We start from the raw sequence: 26,354 nt of genomic DNA on the forward strand, positions 1-26,354 counted from the left end.
CACCTTTCATTTTGACAGGACCTGAAGAGGAAACTTCAGTCATTTTGTGACTCATCCGGTGATTCATCTGCAGGCTTCTGCCTTTGTTTTTTTTTTTCAGTGGCTTTATTTATTTTGCAGCTCTGAATATGTGTGTTCCTCTTTTTGTAGCTGTACTTCTATACAGCTATTCAAAACTCAATCTCAGCTCCAATTTTGACACCATGTTGTGAGCTCAGAATATAGTGTTTCTAGTACGATGTTGTTGTTATAACTCGATGTCATGTGACTCTGGCAAGTCAGGTAGGACCTTTAGTACATGATTGTATTTCAAAACCCAAACACAGGCAGGCTTATCTTTTTAGGTCCTATGTTTGGATGTGGTGAATATTGCAGTATTATGTAAACTTGGTATGGCTTCTTGCAATTTTCTGGAATTGCATAGACTCTTGCAATATAGAAATGAACCACTTGACTCAACAGACCCATGCCAGTGCTTATGCTTCACACAAGCCTCTGCTCACCTTATTTAATTTCACCCTATCAACACAAGAACAGGAGTATACCGTTTGGCCCATCGAGCCTGCTCTGCCATACAGTTTGATCATGGCTGATCATCTATCTCAATACCACTTTCCTGCACCTGCCCCATATCCAGTCATCTCTCTAGCCTCGCGCTCATGTGCTTGCCTAGCTTTCCTTGAAATGCATTTTGCTGATTGTTCAATTCATTGCAGCATGCATTCTCAACACACTAAGTAAAGAAGTTCCTCCTGAATTACTTATGGGATTTATACATTTACCTTGTACTTGTGGCCTCTACTTTTGGGAAATTGCTTCCCTGCTTCTACTATCAAGCTCCTTCATAATTTTAAAGACCTGTATCAGCTCACCTCTTAGTCTTGTCTTTTCTAGAGAAAAGGGCCCTCAGCCATTTTAATCCATCTTATGGTTGTACCCCCTCAGTTCTGATTTCATTCATGTGAATTTTTTTACAATTCCTTCAGTACTTCAGTGTCCTTCTTTGTAATATAGAAGCCAGAACTGTTTCTAAAGTGGAGCCTAATCAAGATTCTATAAAGTTTAATATAACTCCTGTTCCTGAGTTCAATCACTCTAGAAATGAACCCATGCTTTGTTTGCATTTTTATCTGCGTTGCTACAGTTAATGATCTGTGAATCTGTACCCATAGGTCCCTTTTGTGCTTTTGCCCATACAGACCTTTATTTTCTGAGGAATAGGTGGCCTGTCTTTTCCTCCTGTCAAGACACACCACATCACACTTGTCTGTTTTGAAATTAATTTATTGTTCGCTTTAAGTTAGTTAATGTCATCTGGTATTTTGTTGCAGTTTTTCTCTATTGACTATTGTCGCCAGCAATCTTCCATCTACGCAAGATGGTGGGCATGCAGCAAATCAATCCACTGGGGATGGGATAACTTAATATGGTGCAATTTTGCTGATCATTGAAAAGACCAATACATGAGGGTCAGGTCCTACCACAAGTGTCACATATGAAGTGGTTATCTGGTATCTTTATGGATTGTTTTCAGTGTTGGCACCTGTTGCCAAGCCACTGTAGCCTGACCATGGCACACTCCAGCCCACAGGTGATGTCGCCATTTTCTTCTGTCATAAGCTAGTGTCTCCCAGGTGTGAAAATCCTTGTTTTGGGCCTTCATGTCATGCTTGCAAGCATCCTTTGCAGCAGAGCTTTGAGTGTCCTTACTGGTCTTCTGGCTTTGACTACCTCGCCATATTGAAAATCCTTGGGCATGCATCTATTGGCCATCTTCCACCCTGCGATAGCCATGGCATGAAGGCCCACAGCAAGTGTACGTAAGATGGCACTGATTTGACTGAGAGTTCTATTGACTATACCCCCAATTTACTGTCACATGTAAGTTTTCATGTACTCTGATACCTCAGTCAAAATCATTTAGTGAGCAAAAATGATCCCAGCACTGATCTCCGTGGAACTATTTTGTATGTTCCACCTTTTAACCCCAACTCACTTATTTCAATTTTACGGCTAGTTTACTATTCATTCTGCTATTTGTCCCTGGAATTCTACTGTTCTAACAAGTCTACTATGCAGTACCTTATCAGAGTCCATTTATATTACATTTATTGTAATACCCTTGTCCACTTCTTTGTTACTCCTTTGAAGAATTCAATAACATTGGTCAAGCATGACCTTCCTTTTGAAATCCTGCTAAACTTGATTATATTTTCAGTTTCTGGAGCTTTAATTGAAATTGCTAAAGCAGCAATTTGTTTTAAATTATTCTATACAATGGAGTATTGCAGATCTATTAGTGCAGAATGCAATTATGTTACTGTCCACTCACCTGATTATTTCCCAGTCGCATATTGCAGTGATTTATTGGCCATATCATTGTATCAGTCATTCCACCTGAATTGAAGGAGATAAAAATAACTGGCATATGTTGTCTTTTTAAGTGATGAATCTAGATTGAATTTATTTTATTGCTGGCATTCATAGGTAAGATGTCATCATTGAATACAAGGCCTTTCTTCTGAATAGAAATACCTAATCAAGACATCTTGCAGAGTTGAGGAAAAGAAAATTAATGGGGTGTGGGTGGAAAGTTTCAAAACTTTGTTGCATAGTACCTAGCAGGTACTTGTGTAGAAAATGGGGTAAAATTTTATCTGTGACCCTGACCTATTACTAAATACTACAGAATTTTAATAGGCTATTATTTAATGCAATTCTAAATTGGCTAACCTTAAAAGTAGGCATAGAGCTGGATTTGATTTCCAAGATGAAGCTATCAAAGTTCTACCTTATTTCTGTACTTTGGCTCCCACAGAAAAGGCAAAAAAAGAGATTGATGTAATTACAGTTTCCAGCAAAAATGTAGTTCTGGTACATGAGCCAAAGATGAAGGTTGATCTCACCAAGTATCTGGATAACCAACCCTTCAGATTTGACTATGCCTTCGATGATTTTGTTACCAATGAAGAAGTATACAGGTACTCAAATTTAAATTGGTTTTGGAATTGGTGTTTAAATATTACTAATGTTAGCTATCACTTGAAGCTTTCTCATGGGAGAGGTAACAATTACTAGATTTTATTCTACAACAACAACTTGTATTTATATAGCACCTTTAAAATAATGAAACGTCCCATAGCACTTCACAGAAGTATTTTTGGAAAAAAGTATGATACTGAGCAGCTTATGGAGATATTGGGTCAAGTGGCCAAACATTTGTTCCAGGAGGTAGGTTCTAAGAAGCCTCTTAAAGGAAAGGGATGTGGGGAGGACATTCCATAGCTTGGGGCCTAGGCAGCTGAAGGCACAACCACAAATGGTGGAGCAAATAAAATTGGTAATGCGCAAGAGGCCAGAATTTGAGGAATGCAGATATCTTGGGGATGGAAGTAATTACGACGATGGGGGGAAGTGAGACGATGGAGGAATTCGACTCCCAGTCAAGCAACGCCTTGTTTTCAGTGTAGTTCAGCAAGCGCAGGTGATAGGGATACAGGACCTATTGCGAATTTAAGGCATGGGCAGCAGAGTTTTGGATAACCTCAGGTTTACAGAGGGTAGAATGTGGGGGACCAGCCAAGAGTGCATTGGAATAGTCAAGTCTAGAGGTGACAAAGACATGGCTGAGGGTTTCAGCAGCAGGTGAGCTGAGATGAATAAAGCTGGGTGATGATACAAAGATTGCAGTCTTGGTGATGACACAAGGTTGGAAGCTCATCTCTATGTCAAATGTAACACCAAGGTTATAAACAGACTGGCTTAATTTCAGACCATTGCCAGGGAGGGGAATGAAGTTTGGAGCAGTGATTGAATACAATGGTTTTTGTCAAAACTTGGGAGGTGGTGGTGAGAGAGAGCTGGGTGTAGTCAACGCTCATGTGAAAATTAGCAGTGTGTTTGGATGTATGACTGAGAGGCAGTGTGTGCAGAACAGGGCCAAGAATAGATCCTTGGGGGACACCAGAGGTGGCTTTTGGGAGCAGGTAGAGAAGCCATGAAGTGGATTTTAGTAACAATGTATTTCAGACAGAGTTATTTCATACTCTTTTTTTAAAAAGTGCCACTTTAACTTGGGCTGGAGTTGGGTAGTACACAAACTGCATTTTAACTTGCTTCATAAATCTAAAGTTGAAGCTTCCCTTCTTAGGTGGTTACCTCCGTTGCTTGGTCGGAATAACTTGTCAAATGCATTTTTTTGGTATTTTACTGTTGCATGAATCCATTTACAAACTTAGCTTGGGTGTGTTCACCCTAGATTTTATGCTATTTTTATTCCATCATTAAATGGGCTTGCTCCTAGGAAATCAAGAACCAGTACACTAATGTTCCTGAGTGAAAGCAATTGCAGTACTTTATAAACTGGGTGCTGGCAAAATGAACTACTTGCAGAAGAAAAGAAATTTATACCAAGAAACTAATTCAGCAGGATATAAATTGGGGTGGTGCATTCTAGTAGGAAAAGTAAGGACCCTTAGAAAATAGCCTAAGTGGGATAGTGCTTAAAGGCATCTTTGGGCACAGATGCACAATTACTAAATGTAGCAGCGCAGGTTAACAAAGCCATGAACAGTATAAACAAAACACTAGGGTTAATTTCTAGATGATTCAAAATCAGAAGTTGTTAAAGCTGTATCTAATCAGACAACTGGAACTATACATGGTACTCAAAGGATAGAAAAGGACTGGAGAAAATTGTACTCTTTCTGAAAACACTGAAGATGCTGGGATTTTCTCCAGGAAAGAGAAGACTGGGAGATAACCTGATAGGGTAGATGTGGAAAAGATGCTTCCACTGGTGAGAATATCCAAAAATGTAACCCAATTACTAATAAATCCAATAAAGTATTCGGGCAAAGTGAAAAAAATGTGGTACATGTGACCGCACGGTTGAGGTGAATAGTGGGTGCGCTAAAGTGAAATGAAGAGGACTGGGTAAAGCTCATATGAGGCATAGATGCTGACATAGACTAGTTGGACCCAATGGTCTGTTCATGTGATTTGTAAAGTTTGGGACAGTTGGACCCAATGGTCTGTTCATGTGATTTGTAAAGTTTGGGACGGTGCAACCTATTTTGCTATCAACATTTTCAAATTTGTGAATGTCTATAAGGTGGCGTGTTTATCTTGGAGAAGTACTTCAGAATTAAGTTATGTAATGATCTGATAGTATTTCCAAATAATTTAGTTCCGCAGTCAAATCTCTTCCTTTTGTTCTGGTTTGGTAGCTAAGCCTTTGAGTTTGAAAAAGTGAGTGCTAATAAAGCAATGCTGCAGAGTTTTGTGACATTTTAAAATTTTAATCTGTTATCAGATTTACAGCAAAGCCTTTAGTACGGACCATCTTTGAGAGGGGAATGGCTACCTGCTTTGCCTATGGACAGACTGGAAGTGGTAAAACTCACGTAAGTTACTGTATTTTATCTATTATAACATCTATTCCTCTTGCAATTGTTTTACTTCATCTGTTAACATGGGAGGCTATTTATGCACAAATTATCCTCAAATTGCTTAATTAAAACAACCTATAAATTCACTGAATTATAAGTAACTGAATTAACAGAGGTTGAGGGTATTAAAGTTGTTCATACTTGCAAATTTATCTAAGCCACTGCTTCTCTAATGCAATAACCTAGCAAAATCTCAGGGCCGTGTTTTGTGTCAGGATGTGTGCAGATACACTTAACAGCCTCTATATAGTATTTTTGATGCTTCGGTTAGTGAAAAATTTCTACTAGAAGCCTAACTGCTCCATCACCATTACTGGTACTTGTTCACAACCAATCATTATCAGTCCATCTCTGGCAAATTTGTCATCTAAAAGCTTGCTTTGGTTTCCTTAATATGCCTGGGGATTGTTTCTGAGAGTGTGGAAAAAAGATTTATTTATCCTGAGCAGTAGAAATTTATGTAAATTAATGGCTGCTATCATGAGGACCTTTCAATTATTTGTTACGATAATCTTTGGTGCATCAGATATTCAGTGCTGAGGACAGTCCATAATATTTTTTGATGCTCATTTCTCTTTTTAATGCAGACTATGGGTGGTAACTTCTCTGGGAAAAACCAAGATTGTTCAAAAGGAATCTACGCTTTTGCAAGTAAGCAATAGGCATAAATGCCTGTGAAATATCTTTTTCAAACTTCAACAACTTTTGGGTACCAGCACTCTTGATGCTTGTTCATGTTCACTCTCCTCTAAGTCCATCCGTCCTTTTGCTGTGCTTTCACTATGCCTTTACTCTGTCCTCAAAAGATTTGTTCTCCGCTTCACTCCCTTGCATCTCCAATATAATAAACTTTGAGGTCAGCACAGTGCTGAACTCTTTTCTTTCTTCTTCTCTACACCCACTTCTTTGGCCAGGAGGCTTCCCCTGCACAAAGGTCCCTTGACCCATTGTCAGAATTCTCATTGCACCCAGAAACCTCCCGCTGGCGCCTTCCGTTCAATTTTTTTCATTGGAATCTGCTGGCATGACACTATCTTTTTTCATTCTGTTCTGCTCACTCCCTCTCTAAACTACCTCCCTTTTGAACTTTCAGCACTCCATTCTCACCGCCAGCCCTAACGTTTTCTTTAAACCACTGACAAGCATGGTGGTATTTGGCAAAAGTTGCAACCTCCAATGTAACCTCCCTGAACCATGACCCAACCACTGACCATGAAGACACCACTTTCCCACTCACCTTCCCTGAATTTGGGGTAAAAAAACTAGGTAAATTGCAACCACCATTCATAGATCATACACATTCCCTAGGCACGCACGCACGCATGCACGCACACACACGCACGCACACAGGACAGATGGCAGAATAAGAGGATAGTTTAAAGATTTTTTTACAACTCATGAAGAGAATAAAACAATGGAATATACAGTTAGCTGTTCTTTGGCTGGTCTCGATTTGGTGATTCCATGTTATAGTTGTTCTATTCAGTTATCTTCCTGGGTGTGGTTGTATGGAGCAGATTTTTACATTTTATTCCCAAAGTATTTCTGTTTGCAGCAAATTTCTCCCCTTAGGATGGTGACTTTGCAAATCCAGGCGCAATACTTTCAAGAGAGCAAACAGCTTTCAGTACAGCATTCCGATCTCTCCTGCTTGGTAACAGTCTCTTAAAGTACCCTGCTGGCTGTATATTCTAAAGAAATTCTACTAGTCAATGCCTGCTGTAGTCATTGTTCTTTAGAACAGGTAATTGCATTTTGATGTCTCATCTCAAAAACATTTGCAAAATTTTAGGTTCGTGTAAAGCCAACAAGAGAATGGAGGTCTTACAAGCACCCCAGGGGGTTGAGTGTCTGTTCTGTTTCATCCCACTTGGTGGAATGCAAGCTTGTATATTGTAGTGGTCTGGCATTCTTGAAATAATATCAGTTTTTTTTTAAATCCAGCCAGAGAAAGAAAACTCAGAAATTGGATCCTTTATTTAAAAAAAAGCACATCCTTGTAACACAATATCTCCATGCTGCTCGAATGACCTGAGGATCCTCCGCTTTTTCCTTGAATGTAATCCCAACCAATCTATATCCTCTGCCTTTCGAAACTTGTTCTTGCATTTAGCAACTTCTTTTACTCCGCTTATTTGCTCCAAATATAAGTATGGGATGGGGAGGCAGTGGCATAGTGGCATTGTCACTGGACTAGTATTCCAGAGACCCAGGGTAATGCTCTAGGTTCAAATCCCACCAAGGCAGATGATGAAATTTGAACCCAATAAAAAAAAATCTGGAATTAAGTCTAATGACTATGAAACCATTCTTGATTGTCGTAAAAACCCATCTGGTTCACTAATGTCCTTTTAGGGAAGAAAATCTGCTGCCCTTACCTGGTCTAGCCTACATGTGACAGAGCCACAGCAATGTGGTTGACTCTTAAATGCCCTCTGAACAAGGGCAATTAGGGATGGGCAATTTCATGAACAAATAACTCGTATGAGTCCTGGATTTTCCTGTCCTTTTGGGAATATGTATAAAATCCTTTGTTCCAGGTCCCCTCTAGTACAATTTTTGTCCAATACATTGGCTTTGTTAGTGCTGTTTCCTGCTGGAAAACTGGAAGTTTTAATTTTGGTTCCAGTTTCCATCCTTCTGTTATCTTTGCATCCATCACCCATCATTGACTCTTTCCTTCCCTGACTTCTGTCCACTTAAGGATAGGCCATATCTCAAAATTACCTTGATTGCACATTGTTCCACCCTGCTTCTTGTAAGGACTATTTCACTCCCAATTTTCTCCTTTGCATGTTCTGACTATGCTGCCTTTTATACCTTTTTTGATAGGTCTTCCTCAATTGAGCATTCGCCTCCACCATGGTTGACAGGGCCCTGCACTGAGAGTTTCATTTCCTGGCACTTCTGTTCTGTTCTCCTTCCATCCCAGAATCACAATAAGATTCCCTATGCCCTCACCTTCCACCCCACCAACCTCCACATTCAATAGAACATTTTGTGCCACTGTCAGACATATCCTTCCCTCCCCTTCCAGCATTCTGAAGAGACTGCTCCCTCCATGACACACTGGTCTATTCTTCAATCGCAATGGCTTCCTCATGCAAGTGCAAGAAATGCTTTCTTTCTTCTGCCCTCCCATAGTCCAAGATCCAAATGGTCTTCCCAGGTGAAAGTACAAGTAAATCACTGTTTTTCAATTGTGCTGTATTCACTGTCATGATGCAGCCTCCTTTATGGTGGGAAGACCTAATGCAAAATGGGTGATTGCTTTGCGAAACACCTTGCTTCAGTTCTTGAGCATGACCAAGTTTCCGCTCGCCTGTCATTTTTAATGTTCTGTCCCTCAGAGAAACAAAGAAAAGTACAGCACAGGAACAGGCCCTTCGGCCCTCCAAGCCTGCGCCGATCATATTGCCCGTCAACTAAAACATTTTGCACTTGCGGGGTCCGAATCCTTCTATTCTCATCCTATTCATGTATTTGTCAAGCTGCCTCTTAAACACCACTATCGTACCTGCTTCCACCACCTCCTCTGGCAGCGAATTCTAGACACTCACTACCCTCTGCGTAAAAAAACTTTCCCCGCACATCTCCTCTATAGTTTTCTCCTCTTACCTTAAATCTATGTCCTCTAGTAATTGACTCTTCCACCCTGGGAAAAAGCTTCTGACTATCTACTCTGTCCATGCCACTCATAATTTTGTAAACTTCTATCAAGTCGCCCCTCAATCTCCGTCGCTCTAGTGAGAACAATCCGAGTTTCTCCAACCTCTCCTCATAGCTAATAACCTCCAGACCAGGCAGCATCCTGACAGACCTCCTCTCCACCCTCTCCAACGCCTCCATATCCTTCTTTGTGGCAACCAGAATTGCACGCAATATTCCAAGTGTGGCCTAACCAAGGTTCTATACAGCTGCAGCATGACTTCCCAGCTTTTCCTGTTCTCATTCTGACTTCTCTGGTCTTTGCCTCCTACACTGTTCCATGAAACTTGAAGCAAGCCCAAGAACCAACACCTTGTCTTTCGGTTATGCACTTTACACCCTTCTGGACTCCGTTTCAAATCATAGCCGTTACTCCCATTTTTTGGGACAGCAACTGTTGCTAAATGATCCTGTTTTATGTTTAATAGATTCTCTGAACCTAATACTTCTTTACATACTCTTTTGCCCTGCATCATTCTCCCTTTGTCATTTAAGCTCTCCAGCTTTCCATCCTATCGCAGACCTTCCATTTTGTTCTTCCCCATGCCCCTCCCTCCCACATCTGTACATGCTTAAAACCTGTTGCATATCTAACTATTCCCATTCTAATGAAAGAAGATTATTGACGTAAAATGTTAATTTTTGCTCCTCTCCATCAAAGCTGTCTGACCTGCTGAGAATTTCCAGAATTTTTTTCATTTCATTCTCCAGCATCAGCAATATTTTGCTTTTGTATTAGCGTGAAATATGATTATTGCATAACTGGCAAATTAAAATTCTGCCTTCCATTTATTTTTCTTCAGCTCAGGATGTGTTTTTGCTGCTTGAACAGCCCCGATACAAGGATCTTAACCTGAAAGTGTCCGTAAGCTTTTTTGAAATCTACAGTGGGAAGGTAGGTTTGTACTTCATGAATAAAATCATTTGAATGAACAAAATATAAGAACTGCGTGCTGCATGAAAACCATAAATAGATAGAAAGCATACTGGGGAGGTTAGAAAGGCGAGTTAAAGAACAAAAACAGGCTGTGAAAAAGGCCAACGTTAATTTAAAAGTAGTTGCAGGTATGGCTGCTCAGCAGAAAAGGAGAAGTGTTGGGTATAGTGCAGAGGTTTTTGAAAAAGAGAACCTTTTTGTGTCTATCTGCTTCATGTCAGTAAAACAGATTTCTTTTGTCAACTTCTCATTTTATAATTGTCAACCAAAAATTGTAAAATGGCAACTGCCTATATAAATTTATCCTGGAGTAATTGCACCTTCCCACTAGTGCATGTTCCCTAGTTTATCAGCCTATACTAGTTGCCAAAGTCCAATTATCCCTGACATCCAGCTAAATGATGGTGACGGTGAGAATGTGGGTTTACTAGATGTAGAGCAAACATAGCTGCAGGAAGAATAAATTAGCTGAATTCTGAATGAATTAGCTGAACTCTAGCATGAGTCACCATACCCAGATGGCATTCATCCTAGACAACTGAAAGAAATCGAAGGAGCCAGCAGAGGCTTTGTGATGACAATTTTTTTTTAGATATTCTGTTTGTGTCGAGAGCTGGAAAGTAGCCAATATAATTTACTTGTGCAAGAACCGAGCAGAATAAATTAAATGGCTATAGTTAGTCCAATACTAGTTATAGGCAAATTTATAATTCTGACTCGATTGATAGATGTGGTGTAAATTGATTTCCAGAAGATGCTCTATAAGACTTGTTCAAGGTATATAGTATACAAAATGCAGCAAATGTTGGTTGGCAGGAATCAGTTAATGGATGTTGCCTGGACTGGAGAAAGGTTGGATTCATTTTTTTGTGAATTTGGACATGGGGATTGAATTATTAAGATTGCCGATGATGCAGAGCCAAAGAGATAAAAAGCCAGGAGTGCATACAACAGAAATTTACTAGAATGATGCCAGGGCTAGGAACCAAAAGTTGTGAAAAGGTGAGATACTGGGTATTTCCTCTACAGCAGAGACCGAGTGATGATAGATATTTAAAATTGAACATACTTGTGTTGTGAATAGGGAAAAACTATTTCTCTGGTTGCAGACTTCATGGTGAAAGGGTCTTAACTTACAATTGTAAGTGAGGAAAAAGGCTAGGAGAAGTTTCTTTACATGAACTGTTGAGTGCATGACAAAAGAGAACCCAAAGCAAAATCCTGAGGATTGCAGTAACATTTAGGCTTTTAAGGCGAAAAATGGATAAATATTTGAAATGGAAGACGGCACTTGGCTATGGGGAAAGCGAGGAGTGTGGTGGAATTTGTTTTAATTTACAAAGGATGCCTAGGTTTGTCAACTTTTATAATTGTCATTCCCTATCTTTCACACTTCAAAGAAGATTTAGCCCGAATCAGCTTGCCATGGAGAAAAAGTTCAGCTGGAAGGTCTAGCCTGTAAATGTCTTTACAATCACAGTTGGCTTCATCAGGAAATGAGAGAAAGACTTTACCCCTATTTTGATTGTTTTCCCCCTGCCCACTGTCTAAATCAAGGTGAGCATATATGGTCTTCTGAAGCCAAAATATAAATGTTAATCATGCCAATTGAATGGTATGTCTGAGTTTCCAGACGTTGAGGTTGCTATAATTTTTTTTAAATCTATCTTCTCCCATTTGCCTAAACTATGCCATAAAATGAGTGAAACAGAGGTTCTATGGTGCCAGGGCTCTACCAAAGCTTCAGTTGCATTGTGTATCAGATGGTGACTGGGTTGCCTTAGTTTCACTTCATGGAAGAAACTGAAAACTGTGTCCTGAACAGTGACTGAAACCAAATATTATTCCTCCACTTGGCTTACTGATTGACCTAATTCTTATTAATTGTCTTACAGGTATTTGATCTCTTGAATAAGAAAACTAAGCTGCGCATAATGGAAGACAATAAACAACAGGTACAGATTGTAGGGCTCCAGGAACAGAACGTCTTCTGTGTAGATGATGTGATCATGAATATTGATATGGGGAACAATTACAGGTAATCCACTCTTTTCCTCCTACCCATGTTTATTTGTTACCTTGTTTTTTTAAGAAACCTTGTTTTTGTCTCCCAAATTGTCTTGCTTCAGAAACATGTCCAGTAAAGAAATGGACTTCATTTTTTCCATGTATTGACACAATTTTTCTTGAACACGTGCCTGTATCACAGGAGTATATTGAATTATCCCTGGCTCATCATTAGCTTATCTTCAAATTGCAATGTTTAAGCAACATATTGTGTAAAGTATTTCCTTCCTATAATTTATAATGTATAATATATTTTGAGAGATGGCAGTTCACTTTAAGTCTGTCTTTAGCCAATTTTTTTTTTTTGACGAAAAACTTCAGAAAACTAAAATGGTTGATCTTGTTTAAATATGTTGAGAATAATCTATGAAGAATGGCCATAATGCACTATAAACACCATCTGTTATGTGCTTGTTTTATTCTGAAAGTATTCAAGCAAGTTAACTATTGAATAGAGGATGTAAAGTCTCACTAGGTGTCCATGTGAAAAGTGGAACCTAAACCCAGGCAGAGATCATGATAGCAAAATTTGCTGGCCTTGCATTTTGGGATGCCAGCAGCAAGCACTCCATTCAGTAGCTAAAACACCTTCAAGCATGAAAGCTGAATTCGCAAGGTTATAAAAATTGAATATTCAAATCTCCTCTAAATTAATGCATAGTACCTGCTTACCGCCTTGTGATATAGTGTTAAAAGATTACAGGTGGGGGTTTTTGTTTTTGTAGGACGTCTGGGCAAACTTCTGCAAATAGCAATTCCTCCAGGTCCCATGCAGTATTCCAGATTATTCTTCGGAGGAATGATAAGCTTTATGGTCAGTTTTCCCTCATTGACCTGGCTGGAAATGAGCGAGGTGCTGATACCAGTAGCGCAGATCGACAAACACGCATGGAAGGCGCAGAGATTAATAAAAGCCTACTTGCCTTGAAGGTAAGCGAAGTGTATCCTAGACATGTAAAAGCACTGGACTATCTCAAACTTTCACATGTTACAACTGACCCCAGACAGGGTCCCCAATTTGTTACGACCGGCACGAGACCCCAATTTTATGACCCCGGGTGAGGAGGAATGAGCTGGCTCTTTGTTCAGCCCCCTCAGTTGGTCGCAACAAGGTTAGTTTAAAAATTCTTTCCCCTTGGATACCTTGTCCCAGTCCAAATGTATTTCCTTTTTATAAGGGGCCAATTTAACCATGCTTTCTTGAGTCAAAGAAAGAGTAAGTTTATTAGTTACTAAAACCCAAGGAAAAATAATAAAGACGTGACACACTTACACACTCTGATCAGAAAGGAGAAGTTGAGAGTCCAAATAACAGTTTTACAATATGCAGATCAGTCCTTGGTTTGTCCCTGAAGCATAGGTGTGGTACATTACAGCTGTTAAGTTGGGTGATTTCAATGGAGCTGACTTTGGCAGATTCGCAGTCTGTTGAGGACACTTGTTGGCTTGACCCAGGGGGAGAAATCCTGGCTCTCTCTGAAGGGTAACTGAAGAGGCTGCCTTGTTTCTTTTTACTTGTGGTCTCTGTTAGAACACACTTGTGCCCCAGTGAAAGAGAGAGAGAAATCACCTGCTCGTCTTTGCAGGGGTAACTGGTGTTTCTGTCACTGTCAAACACTGGTTTGCAGCTAGCTTTTTAACCCATTTCCTTGCGTATTCCTGGAAGGGAAAAAACAGACATGTCGTTCACCCAGAATCCACCTTTCAACTCAGACCATTTCCACATTCTGAGATATAACTCAACAGGAGATGGTTTCTGCTAAGATATGGTAATCATTCTCCATTGTCTCCGCAACCATAGGAGGTTAAAGTTCAGTCTTTTGCATTGCATCTATTCCTTTCTAGTGTCTCTGTCTGAAGTCGGCCTTGACACCTTTTTCAGGTGCGACATCCCATGTTGTCTCTGGACTAGTCAGTGAAGTATAACCCACATAGGAATTTTTCAGCAAGTGGTTACTTTACAATCTCAGCCAGCTTTGCTTATGTGTCTTTTTATTTTCCTTTTAAAAAGCTCAGTGTGTCCATAGGTAATTCGGGGCTGTGATCTGTTATGATAATGCCTAGCTTACTCACTTGCCTAATGTACTATTTTGACGCCAAGGTGACATTTCTAACTCAGCATGAGGTTAACCATGCACAAAATTGGACAATTTGTGGTACTTGCTGTTTTAGTGAAATGGTAACTTGGAAGGAGTGAAGGATTTGATTGCTCAGTTTTTTGAGAAGTGAGTTACTTGTACTTTCTTTGCAGTAATAGTTTTTTGTCTTCCAGGAGTGCATTCGATCACTGGGGCAGAATAATATCTATACACCATTTCGAGCAAGCAAACTGACCCTGGTACTGAGAGATTCATTTATTGGAGAAAACTCTAGGACTTGCATGGTATGTTTTCTATGCAGGAGTTTTAAGATTTGTTTCTAACTATTGTGAAGTTTTGTTATACAGAATTTTTACAAATTAGGCCCTTTAAATTTACAAACTGTCTTTGGTTATGTTCAAGCAATATATAGATCATGGAGGATATTTTGAACCAGGAGCAATAAAATTTTGTCATATAAGTGCCTCTTGTTAAATACCTCAGGATGATGGCTTTAATACGTTTTGTGGATGTCTCTAACCAATCCTGTGATGCTTTGCTTTTAACATCTCTCCCTCCGTGTCGTGTAAATACTCTGGTGGTGCTTTAGGCATTCCATCAGGTTATGGCATTTTTGCAGTCAGAGATAAAACCTTGAAAGAGCCATCTAGTCCTATGGAGAGTTTCTGAACAATTTGTGGGAGGTGAGCAGATGATTACAAGGAGAACAATATTTCATCCTTTTTTAGATAAAAAGGAGTTTATAATTTGGTTAAAATTCTGATCTTTTCAGTTAGTTTGTGTGCTCAAGAATTGTGTCTCTTTTTAAAAGTATAACGAGCGCAAAGTTATTCAACCACAACAATTAGCTGATTTTGTTACAATTCTTGCAACTCCAAGTTTTAAATATCCAGCGTCGTGTGTAACCCTGATAATCCATTTGAATGGCATAGTGTCCTGAGATATTCTTTTGCACACCATGTAATGAGCCGTTACTGTTGCCTTCGCCATCCAAGCTGAAAAAATGCTGTCATAGAGATGTTGGTGTTAATATTTCCACCTCCTTAATTAATTACTTTGGCGGAAGGTTCAAGCTTATAGGTGCCTACTTGAATAGTTTTTCTACACATACATGAGCCTACGGTCAGCAGACGATTGTTCAATGGGAGAATATCAGTATTCAATCATGTCTGCATGGGTTTACAACAGGCTAATAATCAAATCTGGGAACTGGCCAATCAGCTTGTCTCGAGCACATGCACAACACAGCATCATTGTTTTTTTTTCAATCCAGATATGCCAACCTTGTCAGAGCCTGCACTCAACTTGCCAAGTATCTCAGATTTCAGACTGCTTTGGTCTGTCACTGGCTCTTTTTATCTGATAGTTTACTGGCATTTTGTTTTGACAGATTGTTTGGAAAGGATGGGGAAATGTCTGTTATTCACTGTATTATTGTCATACTCTAGGAGGAACTATGGCTGGTTCTGCCTCCAGCATGGAACCATCTATAAAATTGAAAATGCAGACGTATTTTGAGATGTTTCACTTAACTCAATCTGTAGAAGGGTTTTATTGATCTTTCTGAAATTATTTTTTTTTCTTCTAGATTGCAATGATTTCACCAGGATTAAATTCCTGTGAACACACACTAAATACATTGAGATATGCGGACAGGTAATAGTTTAAGCTATAGAAATTGAATGCTAAATGTTTTATGAATAAGACAAACGATAACATGTCATTGTGCTTCGTTGGTTGCTTCTATTAAAAGTTACTGTAACCATACCCATATTTAATATCTTAAGTATTATCTTAATTCAAAATTCTTTATTGTATTCTTTCATGGGATGTGGGCAACGCTAGTATTTGTTACTCATCCCTAATTGCCCTTGAACTGAGTGGCTTGCTAGGCCATTTCAGAGTGTACTAAGAGTCAGCCACGTTACTGTGGATCCGGAGTCACATGTAGACCAGACCAGGCAAGGATGGTAAGATTTCTTTCCCTAAAGGACATTAGTGAACCAGATGGGTTTTTAATGATAGTTGACGCTAGTGCCATGGTCACAATTACTACTACTAGCTTTAATATCTAGATTTTAGTAACTGAATTTGAATTCCACCAGCTGCTGTCGTGGGATTTGAACCCATGATTCCCAGATCATTAACCTGGACCTCTGGATTACTAGTTCAGTGACATGACCACTACACCACTATCTCCCCTTTTAACATATGCTATTCACTTATCAGCCATCCGAATGCTTGATTTGTGAAGACCTACTAATGTGGTCCTTCATTCTAAGTGTCCTCTCCTTCTCCCTCCTCTGGTTTGTTGGGGTCCATATTAGGTGATGGAATGTCTTTTTTTTTCCTTGGGATTTTAGCTGACTTTGCAAAATATTTTCTCTTGCTCTCATGCCTCCTCCCCATATGTGCCAAAGAGCTTGTAGTTGCTGCCTAAGCATTCTGTTTGTGTCTAGAGGGGGAAATGTCATTCTTTCTCTGGGTTAGCATGGGAATTAGATTGGTTTTGACCTTGGCCCCACAATCTTAATAGCCTGCCAACACGTGCTATTAAACTTTTGTCAGTCAGTAGCTGACACCTGTTTAATCTTGCTCCAATGTGAATCACTGTTTTGAGAAGGGAAATGGCAAAGGCAGTCCATTTGGTATAGTCTGTTAGATTATTAAATAAACTAACTGCAATAAACTTCTGATTTTTGTATTGCTGTTAGGCAATCCGGATCACAGGATATTCAAGTGCCTAAACTTATTTGACACTTTTGTTTCTGCGACACATTCCTAATCAATTTAAATGAAGCAATCCTCACCAATATATAACTAGGTGTAATGCAGGAACCTAACCTGTAACTGTTGAGGTACTTTGTTTATTTTCGCTGCTTATCTGGTAATTGCAGAAGGATTGAGTTGTATTAATGTCTGTCCAAGGGTAAAAGAACTTGGTGTTGAGGAAGTTTCCAATGAACCAGCATGTTCCACGATATCTAAAGAGCAAGGATTCGACGAGTCGTTGGAGTCTGACATTCGGTTGCTCTGTGAGAAAAATGTAAGTACAACTTGGGGTAACTTTAGAAATGTTCTGAGAATATTACTGGACTCCAGTGTACATTTTTCCTAAGCCAAACTACACCAAATTAGCATTTTGATGATATGGTATTAACAAACCTTACATGTGCAGAAAACAATTACCTATGCTGGGTTCACAGGTATATGTCCTCTTCACCATTAATTTTGTTGCTTAGTTTTTTGACCACCTTCTATTCTGTGAAATGAAAGTCTGCTATTGATATTTGAGTTTGAAATTATGGGACAAACTCAAAATTCAAGTAAGGTGTTACCATCCTCTAGGATTTGTTTTACGGCAAGCATCCAGAGATTTCTGAAGACTGTCCAATGATTAGATCTTAAACTCTTACTGTGCAGTGTCTTAGTTGACAGAAAGGTATACTAAAGTTCTTTTTGAATACTATTTTTTTTCTAATTCACTGCTTACTAAGAACTGGCAGTTATGATTTCATAACCTTCAGCTCTGAAAATAAGTACTGTTTTAATGAAGTGTGCACCATCCAAAAAATGTTCTAACCTTGATCCGAACTCCATGCTAGAAAGGTGCTGCACCCTCCCCGTTGACTTGTTCTTCTCCTTTTTGAGAGCTGGTGGGCATCTTCTATTTCATTCTCATACCTGTTTTCCAGTTTCAAACCTGAACCTTTAAGCTTTCTGTGTTCTGGCTCCCATTTTCTCTTTTTTTTCCTTTGGGCCTCTCACTGCCTTAAACTATTCACACTTTTTTTTCTTTTTAAGGCTTCCATCTATTACTTGACAAAACTGTTGCACCATTCCACTGGTATTCTGTTTATACAGTCTCCTCCCTCTTTCTTATCCTAATATGGTTCTGTCTCTTCCAAAAGAAGATTATAAAGCATTTGGATGACATCAATTAAAGCTGAGCATTGACTGACTGTTACCATGGATGATTGGAAATGATGGGGGATACCATTATCTCATCATAGTTGCTTCAACCAACATTCACAATGGAGTGGGGGTGGTGGCAATGTGCTTTCTGTTAAGCTTTTTTGGGTTCATTTCAATGGAAAGGGACTTTGTCTCAAATTTGATTAGCAACTTTACTGGTCATTTCTCCCCTGCCCAAAAGTCGGGAATGCATCTGCAACCAGGCCCCTACTCCCTATGGGACAGGAACGGTAGTAAGAAAGACCTACATGTGAGCAGTCAGGTCTTAAATAAAAATCTAAGGCTCTTATTGAGGTAGGATGTCAAAAATGCTGAAAGTTAAATCTCTTGAATCAAATAAGATAGTCTGAGTTTTGAGGAGGTAGCATTTTGTTACATTAAAATTTGCACCAGTTAATAACTTCTGTGTGTTTTCTTCTTGTGAAATAAAGCAAATTCACTGTTATCATTGTCTTATGTCACCAAATGGCAATTTGTTGCACCTTCTGAAGTTGAAGTAAAAGGCATTTGTAACATAACGTCTATTACCTTAACACTGCATGTTCTTTAAAATCTGGTGATTAGAATCCTTAGCTTCATGCATGCATGCCAACAGTATCTGGTGTCCTTTATTGTTTCCAAGTCTTTCTTGGCTGAATAATCTGTCTAAATTTACTTCAAAAATAGACTATCTCAAACAAAGGTCCATTAAAGTTCTCAAGAATTGGAAACAATACTGTCTGTTTTAGTTTTCATGGCTACTGGATGTAATCTTAACCTCTTTATGATAACTCCTGTATTGCACATCATCTTTCTCACACACCCCTATGCTATTGTCTTTAAAGCCTGGCGAACTTCAAAATGAGAATCAGAAAATGGTTACAACGCATGGTGGTTTGTCTTTGGATGCTTCTCAGGTTAGGTTCATAGTTTCTTACTAGCTTTCCCAAAACTCGGGGCTGTTTCAGATTTTATTGGTGGGGATATGGGCTTGGCTGGAAATGTTGAAATTTAAATTTTGTTTTTGAACCCATCTGGCTCTCATTTTTGGTGGACATGGAATCCAGCAGCCTTTCCCTTCTATTTCCCTTATGACACCAAGTCACCTATTACTCCTATATCTAGATTCCATATGAAAAATTCTTCTTTCTTCTAAATTGCTGTAATGCAGTGGGAAAGGAGGGGCAGCATCAGCTTCAAAGAAGATTATCTGAATAAAAATTTGATCCACCTTTACTTTTCTAGCTGTGTGCTTTAATTGTGTGAAATTCTATTATTTGATTGTCTCTCCAGGGTAAGCTTTGGTGTTTCTTAACTGAGATTTTTTAATAATACATGATTTCTGGATATCATGTTGCTGTTGCCTAGATTTATAACTATGTATTGAATATACTTTGCTTCTTACAGCAAGTAAGTATTTTTAAATTGGTCCAATTTCTCTCTACAAAAATACAATGCAGGATGATTAAGCACATTTCATATTGAACGTCTTCCAATATGCATGATGTTCGTGTTTCAACTAAGTCTATGCACAGTGAGAGCAAAATCTCAAGATAATCAGCCAATTTTCTCTTCTCCACCCAGAACTTGCCTAAGGTTCCCCATAGCTGTTATTACAGTATCTTAATTGTTAAATTATTCCAAGGTTTTCACCTCTCCTACTCTTTTTCTTGTTCATTAAATTAAATTGTGGCTTTAATTTATGCCCCATTGATCTCCTCTTGCAGATAATTTAAATTAATCTTTTTTCATTGTTAACTCTGTCAGATAATTTCCTTTCCAAACATTAAAAACCCACTTTCTCCAATCTTTTCTCATAAACTCCTGACTTTTCACTTCATGGTGCTTTCTTACACTTCCCTACAGTGCTTGAACATTTTCCTTGTGTCTCAGAAGAACAGTCCGCCCTGCTTCAGCGCACTGGTCAAACTAGATCTCTATTGTTTAATCATAACTTCCCCTCTCTAACTTTTGGCTTTTCTTTTAACTATATAGTTCAACAATTGATTGCCATTATATATTAGCTGAACATGTGAACTTGAAGATCTCTGAAGACCCAAGCTGGTGTTTAACATCATCTTTGGGTATTTCTGCACCAGTTACAGAATACATCAACGTTTTTAATTGTTTCTACTTTAAGCATTAAGGTGTGTAGGTCAGAGAAGAAGACTTCAGTCGATGCATAGAGGAGATCTTTCCTGAGAGTGAGGTTCAGCATGTTATACCGTCATTAACCGTAAAGCACCAGGTCACCATTAGGAATGCTCAGTCAAGAACACAGCTATCGCAGTGTTGCTTCTCATCGATGTTGGCGTGAAAGAATCAGCTTTGAGTAACAAACTCTCCCATCGATATTTGTCTGCAGCTTTCTCTCACCCCTGTGACAGACACTCGTCAAGCTTATGACGACTCAATTTTCCACTTTTGATAATCACAGTTCCAGTGCGCTACAAAAACATGTTCATGTTTTGTGTAGCTAAAAGCAGAAGCCTTATGGATGTAAAGCTTGTTCAGTAGGCTTGGATTCAAACTTGAAGACCCCATTAATGTGATCAATGACACAGACTATATATGCTAGTATCCTTCCTTTCTTCACCGGATTTGGGGGGATCAAGAGGTACTGTCATGCTCCTTGTGTCAACATGTCATTTTGTTTTATTATTTGTTCATAGGATGTGGTCATCACTGGCTCGGCCAGCATTTATTGCCCATCCCTAAAAAATCCAATGGTGTTTCAAAATTTGAGACAGTTGCCATCTAATCTGTGCCGAAGTGTCACATGAGCTGAAGTGACTCATAGTAGACGGTATCATTGAACAAATCAATTCATTGCTTATGGATATAAAATCCGGTCATTGCCTTATCCGATCTTAGATTTTGCATCGACCTTAAGGCAGTCACAAAAGCAATCATTCCAGAAAAGTATCCACTTCTACAATCCAAGAATTACCATGACCCTACAATCTTGAAGCTCGACATGTGACTGAGCCATCTTCAGATACCACTAGCAGTACAAACTGATCTTGCAGTTTTTGTTACTCATGAAGGTTTGTTTCAGTACTGAAGAATGCCCTCTGGATTAAGTTCAGCACCTATTGCATTCCAGAAGATAATTTCTTCAGTCTTGCCAAGACATTTTAGGGATGCTCAACATACTTGACAACGTCATTATCTATGGAAGAGACCGAGCAGAACTGTGCTCACACAACACAATTTGACACTCAGCAAAGATGAATATATATTCATGGCATCTAGGATTGACTGACTTTCCAGGGTATAGAGGGAAAGCCGCTGGAGCAAAGCCTGCATACGATAATGTCAAAGCCATTCATGTGCTTCTGACACTGTCTAATGTGGGTTGGCGTCATTCAGCAGTACTGCCAACTCTTTTATCACGTTCGTTCCGAAGTACACAGAGGCCACAGAGCCTCTTCAGAATCTACTGCACGAATATGCACAGTGGAAATGGACATCGCACAGCCAGCAGCTTTTGATGCACTAAATTGGGCATGCAGAAACATGGGTCACTACAGATGCATCAGGAAATGTAATTAGAGCTCTGTACTCACAGTACATTTAAGGAAGCAAACGATCAACTGCTTATGCATCGCATCCGTTGTCGGAAACTGAATGCAAACGCTCTTAGAGAATGGAAAGCATTAGCCTGCATCTGCTTGTGAACATTGGAACATGTATCTCTGTGGTAGAAAGTTCACTCTCTGTACTGATCAAGTGCTGATTACATTGTTAAACCACACCAGGATCTGGTTCTCAACTCTACATTTACAGATGGTCAGATCATCTTCACCAGTATGACTAGTATCACTCTCTCAAGTTAATGCACCCAAGCAGCTGACATGCTTAGCAGTGCTACTGCTGCAGACAGCATTAGTGATAGTTAAGCAACTTGCAACATCAAAGATGTCATGATCACTGTGATTCATAACTGCGAATCTTGTTACGTGAGAGGAGCTGAAGGCAGAATAGGCGATAGTGTACTGCAGAAAATGTGCCAATACATAAAAACAGGTGACATCGCGAAAGAGGAAGAATTAGTCCCAAACTACAAAGTAATGCAATGAACTCTCATTGTTTGACACCTGTATTGCAAGTGGAATTCAAGCAGTTATGCCAAAAGTGCTACAGCAACGTGCATTGTATCTTGCCCATGAAGGACATCCAGGTGTTAAGATAAAACAATTGTCCTGTGAAGCAGTCTGGTGGCTAGCAAAAGATCGCTGTATGGGAGTGTTCATTGGAAGCTGCATAGCTTGTTCACTCTGAAAAATATATTAAGCCATGTCCCACAATTCTACAACTGATCTCCATGGCCAGTGAAACCATGGCAACAGCTCCAGAGAAGTGCAGGCATCTCCTAGGAATCAATTTTCTTTTTTGCTTGTTGTGCACTATCTACATATCAAATGGCCGAAAATCGCTACAACAAATTTCATGACCACCACTTTGGTTACTGACATTCTAGACAAGATGTTTACAAAATAGGAATGGACAGCAGTTTGTTTCCAGTATTGTCCTACTTCACATATATTGATCTATCCCACACTCACTCACGATAGGTAATTTTTGCATCCAACTGACCATTCTTAAGCCATCACTGCCATTCAACGAGAATGTCAAAGTGAAAACAGAACAAATCACAAGCGACATGGTAAAGCAAAAACTTATTTCAACAAACAAACAAGCGCAAGGGAACCATGATTTGATGTTAGAGATTGGGTTCACATCAAGTGGCCAAATCGCAACCACAAACTTGCATCATCTATATCCTAACCAAACTAGGGGTAAGCACTCTGGAAAGAACAATGTGAACAAGTGACAGATGGCCCTAGTGGGGGTGGGGTGGTGGGGAAAAAAGGTTGAAAATAGGATAAAACAATGAATAAAAATTTTTAAAGTAGATAAAAAAATGAAAACTTAAAAATCAATATTGAAAAGGGATTTTTAAAAAAAGGATGAGGATGGAGGAGAGAGTTCATGGTCTGAAGTTGTTGAATTTGTTACCCCTGTCCTGCTATTACCACATTCTGCTTTTTGACAATGCCACCATGAGCACCCCCTTTAGCCAGTACCACTACCATTAACACCCTTTTGTTCATGACATCTTTCTCAATCTCTCCTTTGCCTCCGCCTATCCAGCTTCGCCTGCTCCATCCCGCTTAAACAGTATAAATTTCATTCCATTTTTACTTCTCTTTAGCTTTGAAGAGTCATATGGACTTGAAGCGTTAACTCTACAGATGCTGTTAGACCTGCATTTTTCCAGCATTTTCTGTTTTTGTTTCAGATTTCCAGCATCTATGGTATTATGCATTTATCCTACTGAAACAGATTATTTGGTTGTTTCTTGTTAGTAGGACTCTGCCATATACAAATTAGCTGTTATGTTTCCCAACACTTCGCAAACACTTGAACACTTTGGAATGTCCTGAGGCAAAGAGGTTCTGTATACATGTAGGGTTTTTTTCCTTGCTAGTATCAACCATGTCTAAAGATCAAATTATGAAAGCATCTTCTTGTTTTCAAACAATCCCATCGTATAGTTACGAGAAATTACACTATTTATATAAGGAAGTGATTTAAAGGTGGAGTGTTTTTTTTTTAGCTAGGGGACTACTATTCAAGTACAAAACTGCACCAGAAGCAACCTGGCACTAGAATTTACCAAGTAGCATTGCTTGTCTAATTTATCATAAGCAGCTGCCCTGGGGGAGTATTATCAAACAGAAATAACCGTTCTCCATTTTCATAAATGTCCATTTCAAAATAAGAAGAACCTCATTCCAATGACAACTTAACCCTGCAGCAACAGTAATCGATGAAGTGAATGGTCAAGTGAGTCCATAGTAAGAAAAATGGGATGAGGAGGCTAATCCATGAGAAATTGAGTAGAATGGGCCCGTGTTCTTGAGCTTAGAATGAGAGGTGACCTTATTGAAATGTATACAATTCTTAGGGCTTGACTGGGTAGATGCCAAGAGGCTGTCTACCTTGGCTGGACTAGAGCTAGGGGGTCATAATCTTGTGATACACGTCAGCCATTTGGAACCGAGATGAGAAATTTCTCCACTTGGAGTATTGTGAATGTTTGGAATGCTATATCCTAGAGGGCTGTGAATGCTCAGTCATTGAGTATATTTCAGACTGATTTTTTAATGGAGGGCTGTAATATGGGGGTAGGGCAGCTAAGTGATTTGATGTAAAAATTCCGTCATGATCTTATTGAACGGTGGAGCAGTCTCAAGAGCTGAATGATCTACTCTTGATTTGTACGGTGCAGCCAGTTCGTGTCTATTCTGCCAGCCCACATCCACTACCCCCCAACTAATTTTAAACAGTAGATTTTTAGCTACCTATAGTTTGATGAAATCTATATCTCCAGTGATCTGCCCAAGAGTAATCTCCCTTTTCAAGAGATCGTATTTTTATCCAGCGTGTCCGATGCACTATGATAAATGTGGCAGGTACCTGAAAATTTTCCTTCTGCTTCGGCTTTGGTAAGCGTATTACTTCGTCACCTGGTTTTTATTGGCTTAAGACATAAAGATGGGAAACTATTGAACTATTTTAAACCATTACCTCTGTTTATCTGAAACAGCCCTGATCAAAATTATTGCTTAATGTAGGAAAGTAACTAACTACAAGAAAAGTGTAGTACCATAAAATGAAATATGAAGAGTATAATACAACTTTTGGGTGTAGTTGCTTTGTCATTTTCTATTTAGTTCTTCCTCGATTCCCTGCCAAAAAAATGAAGCTAATCTAACAGGCCTACCGGTTCTTCCCTCCCCCAACCCTTTATAATGCTTTGTGCTTTCCTCCCCGCTTTTATAATGCTCTGTGCTATCCTTCCCCTTATATTCTGTGCTATCCCCCCTTATAATGCTCCAAGCTATATTGATCAATATATTAATTTAAATGAAAATATGAAATGCTGGAAACACACAGCAGGTTAATTGACCTAAAAGAAATACAAGTTGATGTTTACAATAGGAGCAAGAATGGTAAAGGTTGCTGTCATCTTTAACTTCAGATCCTTAATGGAAATAAAACCACAAATTCGCAGCAGGACAGATTTCCATTGTCAGTATATTTTTTAAATCCTTGTATTGACTTGGCTGTCGACTACGATGAGCTGATTCAACCCATAGGGTATCTTAACTTCATTTATAGATCTTGCTACACTCCAAATGGGACACTGTGTGCCAACCCTTGACATCAAATAGAAGCCTTTGTCTGTCTTTGTTTCAACTATCTATTACTCATCTGCAACTTTCGACATTGTTACTTTTTTTTGCATCCTATTTCTCTAAAGAACCATATGAAAATTCTTTGTTCCCCTTGAGTGCCTGTATTTCATTTTGCAATCCAGAATCCGTTGATCCTTTGTCAGATGTTATGGTTCAGCCTCTTGAGGCAAAATGTCTGTTGTGCACTAGTTTGTTCAATTTGTTGAACCTCATTGTGTTAGCAGTTACTCACATTCCAACTCCCTATTTTTTATTGGCAAATGTAAAAAAACACCTGCGTTCTATCTGCATGTAATTAAAAAGGCAGGCATTTTTCTGTTTTTCATTACCTTCAAGGTAGTCAAACAGCCTTCCTGGTCAGTTAATGCAAATTTTTTTTTCATTACTTGAAATTAATAATCACCCACAGAGTCAATGGAAAGGGTAGTGAAACCAGTTGGTTTCTTTGATGGAAAAGCTGAAAAATCTAAAATTGGCAGCTCTTATGCAAGTTGCTGAAATTTAAAAATTAAAGCACTGGTGCTTTAAACTAGGTCACTGCTCATGCCCTCTAAGGGCATAATGTCAACTAAAAAGCTAAATTATTTTGGTAAGCATTAACACTTAGTCACATTATACATACGTGATGCCATGTAGTTAAATAACATTGACCTTCATCTGCTATATGTACACTATTTAAAAAAGGACTTAAATTCTTGCTTATAGATATGTTGTCTTGATTGTCCTTCCATTTTAAGGAGGCACCATCAAAGATTTGTGACTTGCATGTAGACGTTTCTAGAATACTTGAACTGGAAGAACAAGTAGTGGATGAACATCGAGAAATTCAACAGGTATGAATAAGAGTTTTATTTTTCCCCCAGGGTCAAAA

General features: G+C 39.1%; 1 protein-coding gene across 2 annotated transcripts in view; it reads left to right on the plus strand.

Moving 5' to 3' along the window:
• LOC144692295 (kinesin-like protein KIF2A) overlaps positions 1-26,354 on the plus strand; it is a 93,178-nt gene that overhangs the window by 64,141 nt on the left and 2,683 nt on the right. Inside the window, exons 9-19 of one of the 2 annotated variants that reach the window (XM_078560939.1) lie at positions 2,819-2,981; positions 5,315-5,405; positions 6,038-6,101; positions 9,962-10,053; positions 11,991-12,133; positions 12,888-13,092; positions 14,435-14,545; positions 15,850-15,917; positions 17,190-17,307; positions 19,061-19,132; positions 26,221-26,316. In XM_078560939.1, the coding sequence (XP_078417065.1) occupies positions 2,819-2,981; positions 5,315-5,405; positions 6,038-6,101; positions 9,962-10,053; positions 11,991-12,133; positions 12,888-13,092; positions 14,435-14,545; positions 15,850-15,917; positions 17,190-17,307; positions 19,061-19,132; positions 26,221-26,316 (1,223 nt within the window). The remainder of the gene's footprint in view (positions 1-2,818; positions 2,982-5,314; positions 5,406-6,037; positions 6,102-9,961; positions 10,054-11,990; positions 12,134-12,887; positions 13,093-14,434; positions 14,546-15,849; positions 15,918-17,189; positions 17,308-19,060; positions 19,133-26,220; positions 26,317-26,354) is intronic. The other variant, XM_078560941.1, reaches the window with a different exon arrangement.

This window comes from Cetorhinus maximus, chromosome 17 (genome assembly GCF_964194155.1).
Source record: "Cetorhinus maximus chromosome 17, sCetMax3.hap1.1, whole genome shotgun sequence".
NCBI classification, from domain to species: Eukaryota; Metazoa; Chordata; class Chondrichthyes; order Lamniformes; family Cetorhinidae; genus Cetorhinus; species Cetorhinus maximus.